Consider the following 12,365-nt stretch of genomic DNA (forward strand, 5'->3'; position numbering starts at 1 on the left):
CACAGGCCCGTTCTTTGCAGACAGAAAGAACACACAATGCACCTGTTTCAGCTAAACAAAATAAGTGACAGCTGTTTACTGGTTCATTCCTCAGGGTTATGTCTTGACCAGAGTCAAGCTCCTGGTTTAAATTTCAAACAATGCTTCACAGTTAACTGTCAGCCACCATCAGCTAGTGCATTCTCCACGGCAACACCTCTACCACAGTTCCACTTGTCAACCAATCAGCACTCTCTTCTCATACAATACAAATTGTTGTTCTCTTTAACTTTGGTATTCTTGCGAACCGTCCTGAGTGCAAGACAAAAAGTTTCGACAAATGTCTCTCTCCAAGATTCCCTAGATTCTGAAATGATCCCAGCAGATTGGAAGTTGGCAAATGTAACACCACCATTCGAAAAGAGGAAGGGGGAAAACAGGGAACAACAGGCCAGTGAGCCTGACATCAGATTCCAGCACTTTCGCCACAGCGATTAAGGAAATCTTCACAAAGCATTTATAAAATCATAGTGGGATAAGTCAATATGGTTTTACGAAAGGGAAAATAAATGGGGAATCCGTTTTTTTGAGGATATAACTCGTCAGGTGTATATAGGGGAATCAGTAGAGGTAGTATGTTTGGATTTCCAAAAGACATTTGATAAGGTGCAACACCAAAAAGTTCATAAACAAGATATGGAACATATAGAGATTAAAGATGAGGAGGTGCTTGCTACCTTACAGCGAATAAAAGTAGATAAATCCCCCGGGCCTGACATGATATTCCCTCGGACCTTGTGGGAGACTAGTGTAGAAATTGCAGGGGCCCTGGCAGAAATATTTAAAATGTCCTTAGCCACGGGTGAGGTGCCGGAGGATTGGAGGGTAGCTCATGTTGTTCCGTTGTTTAAAAAAGGCTCCAAAAGTAAACCAGGTTTAAAACAGGCCAGTGAGCCTGACGTCAGTAGTAGGTAAATTATTGGAAGGTGTTCTGAGAGATCGGATATATAATTATTTGGACAGCCAAGGGCTGATTAAGGATAGTCAGCATGGCTTTGTGCGTGGTAGGTCGTGTTTAACGAACCTTGTTGAGTTTTTCAAGGAGGTTACCAAGAAAGTAGATGAAGGAAAGGCTGTGGATGTTGTCTACATGGACTTTAGTAAGGCCTTTGACAAGGTCCCACATGGGAGGTTAGTTCAGAAGGTTCAGACACTTGGTATCCATGGAGAGATTGTAAACTGGATTCGAAACTGGCTGTGTGGGAGAAGACAGAGTGGTAGTGGATGATTGCTTCTCAGACTGGAGGTCTGTGACTAGTGGTGTGCCTCAGGGATCTGTGCTGGGACCATTGTTGTTTGTTGTCTATATCAATGATTTGGATGATAATGTGGTGAACTGGATCAGCAAGTTTGCTGATGACACTAAGATTGGAGGCGTTGTGGACAGCGAGGAAGGCTTTCAAAGCTTGCAGAGAGATCTGGACCAACTGGAAAAATGGGACAGAAAATGGCAGATGGAATTTAATGCGGAAAAGTGTGAGGTGTTACATTTTGGAAGGTCAAACCAAGGTAGGACATAGACAGTAAATGGCAGGGCACTGAGGAGTGCGGAGGAACAAAGGGATCTGGGAGTTCAGATACATAATTCCCTGAAAGTGACGTCACAGGTAGACAAGGTTGTAAAGAAAGCTTTCGGCATACTGGCCTTCATAAATCAAAGTATTGAGTATAGGAGTTGGGATGTTATGGTGAGGTTGTATAAGACATTGGTGAGGCCAACTTTGGAGTATTGTGTGCAGTTCTGGTCGCCTAACTACAGGAAGGATATCAGTAAGATTGAGAGAGTGCAGAGAAGATTTACTAGGATGTTGCCGGGTCTTAAGGAGTTGAGTTACAGGGAAAGATTAAACAGGTTAGGACTTTATTCCTTGGAACGTAGAAGAATGAGGGGAGATTTGATAGAAGTTTACAAAATTGAGAGGGGTATAGACGGGGTAGATGCGAGTAGGCTCTTTCCACTTAGATTAGGAGAAATAAACACGAGAGGATATGGCTTTAGGGTGAAAGGGGAAAGGTTTAGGGGGAACATTAGGGGGAACTTCTTCACTCAGGGAGTGGTGAGAGTGTGGAACGAGCTACCATCTGACGTGGTAAATGCGGGCTCACTCAAGTTTTAAGAATAAATTAGGTAGATACATGGATGGGAGAGGTCTGGAGGGCTATGGACTAGGTGCAGGTCAATGGGACTAGCGGGATAATATTTCGGCACAGACTAGAAGGGCCGAATGGCCTGTTTTCTGTGCTGTAGTGTTCTATGGTTCTAAGATAAGAGCTCATGAGCTGTGGTGACATATTAGTTTGGTTGGTGGGTTGATTAATGGACAGGGCAGAGTAGGCATAAAATGGGACATTTTCAAGTTGGCAGGCTGTGGCTAAGGGAGTGCTGCAATGATCAGTACTTGGGCCTCAGCTATTTACAATCTAGATTAAGGACTTGGATGAAGAGACAGAGTAACATATCGAAGTTTGCTGACAATACAAAGATAAGTAGAAATGTAAGTTTGAGGAGGCTGCAAAGAAATGTAGACAGGTTAACTGAGTGGGCAACAAGATTTCATATGGAGTATAGTGTGGGCTAGTATGAAATTATTCACTTTGGTCATAAGAATAGAAAAGCAGAATATTTTTTATAAAAGGAATGAAATTTGTAAATGTTGATGTTCAGGGAGACTTGGGTGTGCTCATGCAAGGATCTCAAAGTTAGTATGCAGGTACAGCACGCATTCGGGGGTTGGAGTACAGGAATAAAGTAGTCTTGCTACAATTATACAGGGCTTTGGTGAAACCACACCTAGACTAGTGTGTGCAGTTTTGGTTTGCACACTTAAGGATATACTTGCATTGGAGGCAGTTCAGTGAAGGTTCACTAGATTGCTCCCTGGGGTGAGAAAGTCGTCCTATGTTGAGAGGCTGAGCAAATAGGGCTGATATTCTCTGGAGTTTAGAACAATGAGAGGTGTACAGAAACATATAAGGTTCTGAAGGGGCTTGATAGGGTAGACAGAGGTTGTTTCTGCTGGTCGGGGAATTTAAAATACAAGGACAGAGTCTCAGGATAAGGAACCATTCATTTAGAGCTAAAATAAAGAGAAATGTCTTCACTCTGAGGGTTGTGAATCTTTGGAATTCCCTACCCCAGTGGGTTGTGAATGTGCCATCACTGATTAGATCTAAGGTTGGGATAAACAGATTTTTGGTCTTTCAGGGAATCAAGGAATATGGGAAGCAGGTGGCAAAGTGGAGCTGAAACCCAAGATAAGCCATGATTGTACTGAATGGCGGACCAGGCTCAACAGGTCATATGGTTTACTCCTGCTCCGATCTCATGTTCTTAGTTCCTGTGATCACCAATTATTAGCTGTTGGCTTAGTCATTAGATAATCAACAGTGAAATCGCGATGAGTCAAACTCAGAAGACACGAAATTCTGGTTATATTGGAGTTGTCAAAATAGCAAATCCCATAGAACGATGGCCATGATGAGCTGAAATTCCACACTGGTAGCTGAAATTGTCTAAGCAATGTTGTCTGACTGTGCTGTCCAAACAGAGTGAGGTTGGATCACATGGGCACAAAATCATAAGAGGACTGGGCAAACCATTGTTTGACATCTAAATCACCCTGTAATAAAGGACCTGCAAAGCCTGCATGTATTGCTAAACCTGTGAGAAAGTTGTGTTGTCAATCAGAGATTGGATTCAAACAGTTTATGACTGCACAAGATGTCGAGAATGAGGAAGAGCTGGGTAAGACGTTGCTCGCCTGCCGAAGGCCTGCATGGAAATTCCAGCAGGGACAATCATGGAAACTTTTTAGAGGGGGGATGATGCCATACACTGCACAACAGAACTGGCAGATGACAAATCATAGATGCAGTACATTCTTCTCCGAGGGGCGCAAGGAAGCCGATTACCCTGAAGAGTCCGGTGAACACATGCCCATTCGCGCAAGCAGATAAAGATTTCAGATTTTTTCCACAGCTAACTCCCAACATTTTTCAATGCAAAAGTTCTGACGTTTTACAAGGTCAGGCTATTGTAAGGTCTGAACAGATCGAATAAAGATTTTTTCCACACATTTACTACTTTACTGCGTCTTCATTTGGCATTTGAATCTGTAGGTTTTGACACAGGCCACGTTTGTAGGCATATCGGGTTACATAGAAAAACATTAATATAAGAATGGAGCCCCCAAGGCTATCACTAAGCTCCGCTTCGCACAAATTTGTGGGCGGATCACCTGGGATCCGCCTCATCATGATTTTACTGCGTGTGAAAAGCTTCTAGACAACTATTTTTGTATGCATGGGCCAAGATAACGAGCAAATGTTTCACTGAGATTTAACCGCCAAGAGATGAAACATAAGGAAACAACTTACCTCAGCTCCAAACCAAAGCTGTCCTCCCAGATTATCATGCCGTATTTCCTCTGGAAACTTGACACAGAAATCCCGGTTTGCTCGTTCATTTGGAATGCATTCCTGCATGATCTGGTTGATTATATTCAGCACATTATCCTAATTTTTTGAAAAACAAGAGAGAGCAAGCATTCCAGTCATACCAGTCTTAAAGGAGGTCAGAAACAGATCTTCCAAAATGGACCAGCATATCATCAAAATCTATTAAACAATACATATGACACAGGTTCCTATTAATTGTATCCTTCCGATTTTTTCATATTATTTGTCTATTTTTGTGTTACATGATGGCCTACAATTCACCAATGAATAACATCGCACACTTCATATCGGTGCAGCTTGTTCATTTATATTGTCTGGACACAAGTTAACAAGGCCATGAGAAAAACTAGCAAATAAAGCACTGGGGTTTATTTCCAGCCGGATAGAATTGAAAAGCAGTGAAGTCTTGTGAAACTTCTACAAAATTTTGTTTGGACCAGACTTGGTGTGCTGTGAACAGTTTTAGTCTGCATATTATAAAAAAGGATACAGAGACAATGAAGGAGGTGCAGAGATTTACAAGGATTCAGAGTCTCAGAACTTTAACGGCACAGGAGGCCATTCAGCCCATTGTGTGTGCACCGGCTTTCCAAATGAGCATTATGACCTAGTGCCATTGCCCTGCCTTTTCCGTGTGCCCTTGCACATTGTTTCTATTCAAATAATCATCTAACGTCCTCTTGAACGCTTCGATTGAACCTGCCTCCACCACACTTCCAGGCAGTGCATTCCAGACTCGAACCACTCAATGTGTGAAAAAGTTTTTCCTCACATCACATTATCAAATCACTTTAAATCTGTGCCCTCTCGTTCTTGATCCTTTTACAAGTGGGAACAGCTTCTCCCTATCTACTCTGTCCAGCCCCCTCATGATTTTGAACATCTCGATCAAATCCCCTCTTAGCCTTCTCCTCTCCAAGGAAAACAGTCCCAACCTCTCCAATCTATCCTCATAGCTGAAGTTTCTCACCTCTGGAAACATTCTTGAAAACCTCTTCTGCACTCTTAGGTAAACTTCTTAGTTCAGTTACAATCCTATCAGGAAATACTGAACATGCTGGGGCTCTTCTCTAGAATAGCGAAGACTGAGGGTGGACAAAAAGCTTGATAAATTCACTAGATAAACACATGAAGGAAAAAGGTAAAGAAGGAGATGTTGATGGGATTAAATGAAGGGGAGTGGTAAGAGACTTGTGTTGAGCATGAATAGCACCATGGATCTGTTGAGCTAAATCTGTTTGTGCTGAAAATACATACAAATATCACACACAATGCATGGCTGTCACTTGGAATTCTGTAAAGCATTCTGGAAATCAGGAAAGCATATTCTGAGCTACATCACATGAGGGCAATGTGCAGGTGGCTACATCTCTGGTACTGGTAGAAGTGGAAGCAATTCAGGTAAAAAGATCATTCACAGAGCGAACCAGTATAACTTTAAAGTGCTGAAATCAGGTGCATTTTTTTTCCCACAAATTCATTGGTACCAATAGCTTAAATAAGTTTAATAACTTTGGTCCACTACTGTGCAATACAAGGGGAAATGGTGGCCTAGTGGTACTGTCATTGGACTAGCAACCAGAAGCCCAGGCTAACGCTCTGGGGACATGGGTGGAATTTAAATTCAATTAATAAATATGGAATTAAGCGCTAGTCTCAGTAATGGTGACCATGAAACCATAGTTGATTGCTGTAAAAACCCATCTGGTTCACTGATATGATTTAGGGTAGGAAATCTGTCATCCTTAGCTAGTTTGGCCGACAGACTCCAGACCCACAGCCATGTGGCTGATTCTGAACTGCCCTCTGAAATGCCCTAGCAAGCCACTCAGTTGAAGGGCAATTAGGGATGAGCAACAAACGGACTTGTCAGCGACGCCCACATTCCATGAAAGAATAAAGAAAAAAAATTCTAATGATTTAGTTATTGATAGTTTAGTGCCACTTGGGAAGAGGTTCTGGAATGATGCGAGTGACAAATTCAAACAAAATATTTCAGGGCCTGTTGTACTGTCTATACTCATCTATCCCACACCCTGCCTCTCCTCCAATAACACTGTCCAGCTTCATGATTTCTACACTGAAAGCAATTAGAGCAGCTGCATCATGGAATCACACCACCTTGAATTTTTCCTCCAAATCCTCACTTAAAAATATACCGCCGCTGATATGGTCACAATCCGATGATTCTCTGTTCAACACAATTGCAGATATGTTATTACCATAAGGGTTGCTGCAGTTCAAAATCAAACACCACCTTCAGGGATGGCCAACAAATGTGAGCTTGTCAGCATTGAGCCCATCCCAAGAACAAGCAACTAAATATTAGCTCTTCCCTAACTTCTTAAATTTCACTGATAATCAGGGGTCAGAGATCACTCTTTTCTCCACTGCAATATCAGGGCAATACCAGCAGGTTGGACAGTCAAGCATTTTATAATGCTTTCCGAAATATTTCCAAAATTATACCTACCAATAGAGTGTGGCACTACCACTGTGCTAAATGGGACAGATTTCAAACAGATCTAGCAACTCAAGATTGGATACCCATGAGGCGCTGTGGGCCATCAGCATCAACAGCAGCAGAATTGCACTCGAACACAATTTGTAACCTCATGGCCCGGCATATCCCCCACTCTACCATTACCATCAAGCCAGGGGATCAGCCCTGGTTCAGTGAAGAGTGCAGGAAGGCATGTCAGGAGCAGCACCAAGCATACCTAAAAAATGAGGTGTCAACCTAGTGAAGCTATAACACAGGACTACTTGCATGCCAAACAGCATATGCAGCAAGTAATAGACAGGGCTAAGCAATCCCACAAACATCTAAGCTCTGCAGTTCTGCCACATTCAGTTGTGAATGATGGTGGACATTTAAACAACTCACTGGAGGAGGAGAATCTACAAATATCCCCATCCTCAGTGATGGAGGAGCCCAGCACATCAGTGCAAAAGATAAGGCTGAAGCATTCGCTACAATCTTCAGGCAGAAGTGCCAAGTGGCTGATACATCTCGGCCTCCTCCAGAGGTCTCCAGCATCACAGATGCCAGTCTTCAGCCAATTCGATTCACTCCACGTGATAACAAGCAGCGGCTGAAGGCACTGGATACTGCAAAGGGTATGGGCCCTGATTCTGGCAATAGTACTGAAGACTAGTGCTCCATAACTTGCCGCGCCCCTAGCCAAGCTGTTCAAATACAGTAACAACACTGGTATCTACCCGGCTGAGGAAAATTGCCCAGGTATGTCCTGTACACAAAAAGCAGGACAAATTCAACCCAGCCAATTACTGCCCCATCAGTCTACTTTCCATCATCAGTAAAGTAACAGAAGTGTTCATCAACAGTGCTATCAAGCGGCACTTGCTTAGCAATAATTTGTTCACTGCCACCCAGTTTGGGTTCCATCAGGGCCACTCAGCTCTTGACCTCATTACAGCCTTGGTTCTAACATGGACATGAGCTCCAGAGGTGAGGCGAGAGTGACTGCTCTTAACATCATGGTAGCATTTGACAGAGTGTGGCATCAAGGAGCCCTAGCAAAGTTGGAGTCAATGAGAATCAGGCAGAAAACTCTCCACTGGTTGGAGTCATATCTAGCACAAAGGAAGATGGCGTTGGTTGTTGGAGGTCAGTCATCTCAGCTCCAGGACATCACTGCAGGACTTCCTCCGGGTAGTGTCCTTGGCCCAACCATCTTCAGCTACTTCATCAATGACCTTCCTTCCATCACAAGGTCAGAAGTGGGGATGTTCGCTGATGATTGCACAATGTTCAGCACCATTCGTGGCTCCAGATACTGAAGCAGTCCTTGTCCAAGAGCAGGGTGGCCTGGGCAATATCCAGGGTCTGGGAAGAGTGTCCCGCAGTCAGCATTGCGGTGAAGCAGTCTAGGAAGTGTCCCACAGTCAGCATCACAGTGAAGCGGTCTGGGAGGAGTGTCCTGCAGTCAGTTCTTCTTGAAAATAATAAGAGTGACAAGACAGTGCGAGAGAGCGGCAGAGAGATCAGAAAAAGCGCGGGTGCAGGAAGCTTCAAAAAGTGTCATCAGCACAAAGATGAGAGTTGATTGGTGAGTAGTAAGTGTTTTTCTCCAGTTTTAAATAGATTAATCTAAGGAAAGGTAAGAGTTCTAGTTTTTATTTAAAGTACATAAATAATTTAACTTTTTTTAATAACTGTATTTAAAAGGTTTTTATTAAATTAGAGGCATGGCAGGACAGCTCAATCCTGTGTTATGTACCGTCTGCAACATGTGGGAAGTCCTCGATGCTCTTTGTGCTCTGACCGACCACATGTGCGGGAAGTGCCACCAGCCGCAGCTACTTGAGCTCAGAGTTTCAGAGCTTTAGTGGCAGCGGGAGGGACTGAGGTGCATGCGTGAGGCTGGGAGTTTCGTGGATAGCATGTTTTTAGACGTGATCACCCACAGCTTATGGAAGTGCAGACAGAGAGGGAATGGGTGACAGAAGAAAGGTGTCAGGCAGGTAGTCAGGAAATCCCCAGGGTGCATCGCGCTCGTGAACCGTTTTCGTGTGTTGGAAAGTGGTGACTGTGACAGTTCCTCTCGGGAGTGCAGCCACGCTCATGGCACTGAGTGGCTCAGCTGCACAGGGGGGGGAGGAAAAAGAGGGGAAGAGCAATAGTGGTAGGAGACTCAATAGTAAGGGGAACAGACAGGTATTTCTGCAGCCATAGGTGTGACTCCAGGATGGTGTGTTGCCTCCCTGGTGCCAGGGTCAAGGATGTCACTGAACGGCTACAGGGGGAGGGCAAACAGACAAAGATCTTGGTACATATTTTGTAGCAACGACATAGGTAGAAAGAGGGATGAGGTCCTGCAAGTAGAATTTAGGGAGCTAGGAAGCAGATTAAAATACAGAACCTCAAAAGGTAGTAATCTCTGGATTATTTGCAGTGCCATGCGCAAGTGGAGTATAGAAATAGGAGGTTAGTCCAGAGTGGCCAGAGAGATGGTGCAGGAGGGAGGGCTTTAGATTTTTGGGACATTGGGACCGTTTCTGGGGGCGGTGGGACTTGTACAAGGCAGATGGGTTGCACCTGAACCAGAATGGGACCAACATCCTTGCGGGGAGGTTTGCTAGTGCTGTTGGGGAGGGTTTAAACTAATTTAGCAGGGGGATGGGATCCTGAGAGGAGGTTCAGCAGGGGGAGATGCACAGCCAAAATTAGAAGAGAGAGCAAGTGAGTCTAGAAGGCATAGAAATTATAGGCCAGTTAAGGCACAAGGGTGTTTGGTGTTTATTTTAATGCAAGGAGTCTGGCGAATAAGGCAGATGAGTTGAGGGCACAAATTAACACATGGAAGTATGATGTCATTGCTGTCACAGAGACATGGTTGAGAGAGGGGCAGGATTGGCAGCTCAATATTCCAGGATATAGGGTCTTCAGGCGAGACAGGGAAAGAGGTAAAAGAGGAGGGGGTATCACAATATTGATCAAGGAATCAATTACAGCAGTAAGGAGGGATGACATCTTAGAAGGCTCCTCAAATGAAGCCATATGAGTAGAGCTGAAAAACAAAAAAGGAGCAATCACATTGCTGGCACATTGTTTGGGGGCCTAGCAGTCAGAGAGAAATAAAAGAGCAGATGTGTTGGCAAATTTCAGAGACTTGTAAAAGTAATAGGGTAGTAATAGTGGGGGATTTCAACTTCCCCAACATTAACTGGGTTAGTCATCGTGTGATAGGTTTAGAGGGAGCAAAATTCTTAAAATGCATCCAGGAGCACTTTTTAAGCCAGTACGTAGAAGGTCCTACAAGAGAGGGGCAGTCCTGGATTTAATTTTAGGGAATGAAGCTGGGCAAGTGGAAGAGATATCAGTGGGGGGAGTGTTTTGCAGATAGTGATCATAACTCCATTAGATTCAAGGTTGTTATGGAAAAGGACAAGGATGGGCCAGAAATCAGACTTCTAAATTGGGGGAAGGCCGATTTTAATAAGATCAGATATGATTTGGCCAAAGTGGATTGGGAGCAACTACTTTTAGGTAAATCTGCATCAGAGCAGTGGGACTAAATCAAAAAGGAAATAGGGAGAGTACAGGGCCAACATATTCCAGTAAAGATAAAGGGTGGGACCAACAAATTCAGGGAACCCTGGATGTCGAAGGGTATACCGGCTTGGATAAAGAGAAAAAGGGAGGCTTATGGCAGATACCGAGTGCTCAAAACAGTGGAAGCCTTGGAGGAGTATAGAATGTGTAGGGGGGAAACTTAAAAAGGAAATTAGGAGAGCAAAAAGGGGACATGAACAAACACTGGCAGGTAAAATAAAGGAAAATCCATAGTTATTTTACAAGTACATTAAGAGTAAGAGGATAACTAGGGAAAGAGTAGGGCCCATTAAAAGTAGGACTCAGTGGTAATTTGTGTGTGGAGCCAGAAGACATGGGTAGAGTTTAAATGAATTCTTTGTGTCAGTGTTCACAAGTGATAGGGACGACGTGGGTATGGAAATCAGGCAAAAGGACTGTGATATAATTAAAGAAATCAGCATAGAAAGGGAGGAGGTTCTAAGAGGTCTGGCAGGCTTAAAAGTAGATAAATCTCCAGGCCCGGTTGAAATGTATCCCAGGCTGTTGAGTGAGGCAAGGGAGGAGATAGCAGGGGCGCTGGCAATAATTTTCAATACCTCTCTGGCCACAACAGAGGTGCCAGAGGGCTGGTGGACAGCCAATGTGGTACCATTATTCAAGAAGGGAGGAAGGGATAAACTAGGGAACTACAGGCCAGTCAGTCTAACCTCAGTGGTGGGGAAACTATCGGAAGCAATTCTGAGGGACAGAATTTGTCTACACTTGGAGAGGCAGGGATTAATCAAGGACAGTCAGCATGGTTTTGTTAAAGGGAAGGCATGTCTGACCAATTTGACTGAATTTTGCGAAGAAGTGTAGGTGAGGGCAATGCATTTGATGTAGTCTACTTAGACTTCGGCAAGACTTTTGATAAAGTGCCGCATGGGAGACCGAGAACGAAGCTAAGAGCCCATGGCATCCAAGGCAATTTGGCAAATTGGATCCAGAATTGGCTGAGTGGCAGGAAGCAGAGGGTGATGGTCGAGGGGTGTTTTTGTGACTGGATGCCTGTGTATAGTGAGGTTCCACAGGGATTGGTGTTGGGTGCCTTGATGTTTGTGGTATATATAAACAATTTAGATTTGAATGTAGGAGGGTTGATCAGTAAGTTCGCGGATGACACGAAAATTGGTGGGGTGATAAATAGTGAGAGGATAGCCTTAGATTACAGGAGGATATAGACGGGCTGGTCAGATGGGCTGATCAGTGGCAAATGGAATTTAATCCGGTTAAGCGTGAGGTGATGCACTTGAGCAGGACAAACAAGGCACAGGAATACACGATGAATGGTAGGTCCCTGGGGAGTATCGAGGATCAGAGGGACCTTGGTGTGCAAGTCCACCGGTCCCTTATGGTAGATAAGGCGGTTAAGAAGGCGTATGGGATACTTGCCTTTATTAGCCAAGGCATAGAATATAAGAGCAGGGAGGTTATGCTGGAACTGTATAAAATGCTGGTTAGGCCACAGCTAGAGTATGGCATACAGTTCTGGAATCCGCATTATAGGAAGGATGTGATTACACTAGAGAGAGAGCAGAGGAGATTTACCAGGATGCTGCCTGAGCTGGAGTGTTTTAGTTATGAGCAGAGATTGGATAAGACTGGGGTTATTTTGCCTGGAGCAGAGGAGATTGAGGGGGGACATGATTGAGGTGTATAAAATTATGAGGGGCATATATAGGGTAGACATGAAGGAACTTCTGCCCTCAGTGGAGGGATCAATAACCAGGGGGCACAGATTTAAGGTAAGGGGCAGGAGGTTTAGAGC

At 44.2% G+C, this 12,365-nt stretch overlaps 1 protein-coding gene across 3 annotated transcripts in view; it reads right to left on the bottom strand.

Annotated features, from left to right (window-relative positions):
- zfyve28 (zinc finger, FYVE domain containing 28) overlaps nt 1–12,365 on the bottom strand; it is a 264,825-nt gene that overhangs the window by 141,819 nt on the left and 110,641 nt on the right. For all 3 annotated transcript variants that reach the window (XM_078560667.1, XM_078560661.1, XM_078560677.1), the window contains exon 3: nt 4,417–4,554. In XM_078560667.1, coding sequence (XP_078416793.1) covers nt 4,417–4,554 — 138 coding nt within the window. The remainder of the gene's footprint in view (nt 1–4,416; nt 4,555–12,365) is intronic.

Source organism: Cetorhinus maximus, chromosome 2, assembly GCF_964194155.1.
Source record: "Cetorhinus maximus chromosome 2, sCetMax3.hap1.1, whole genome shotgun sequence".
Taxonomy (NCBI): domain Eukaryota; kingdom Metazoa; phylum Chordata; class Chondrichthyes; order Lamniformes; family Cetorhinidae; genus Cetorhinus; species Cetorhinus maximus.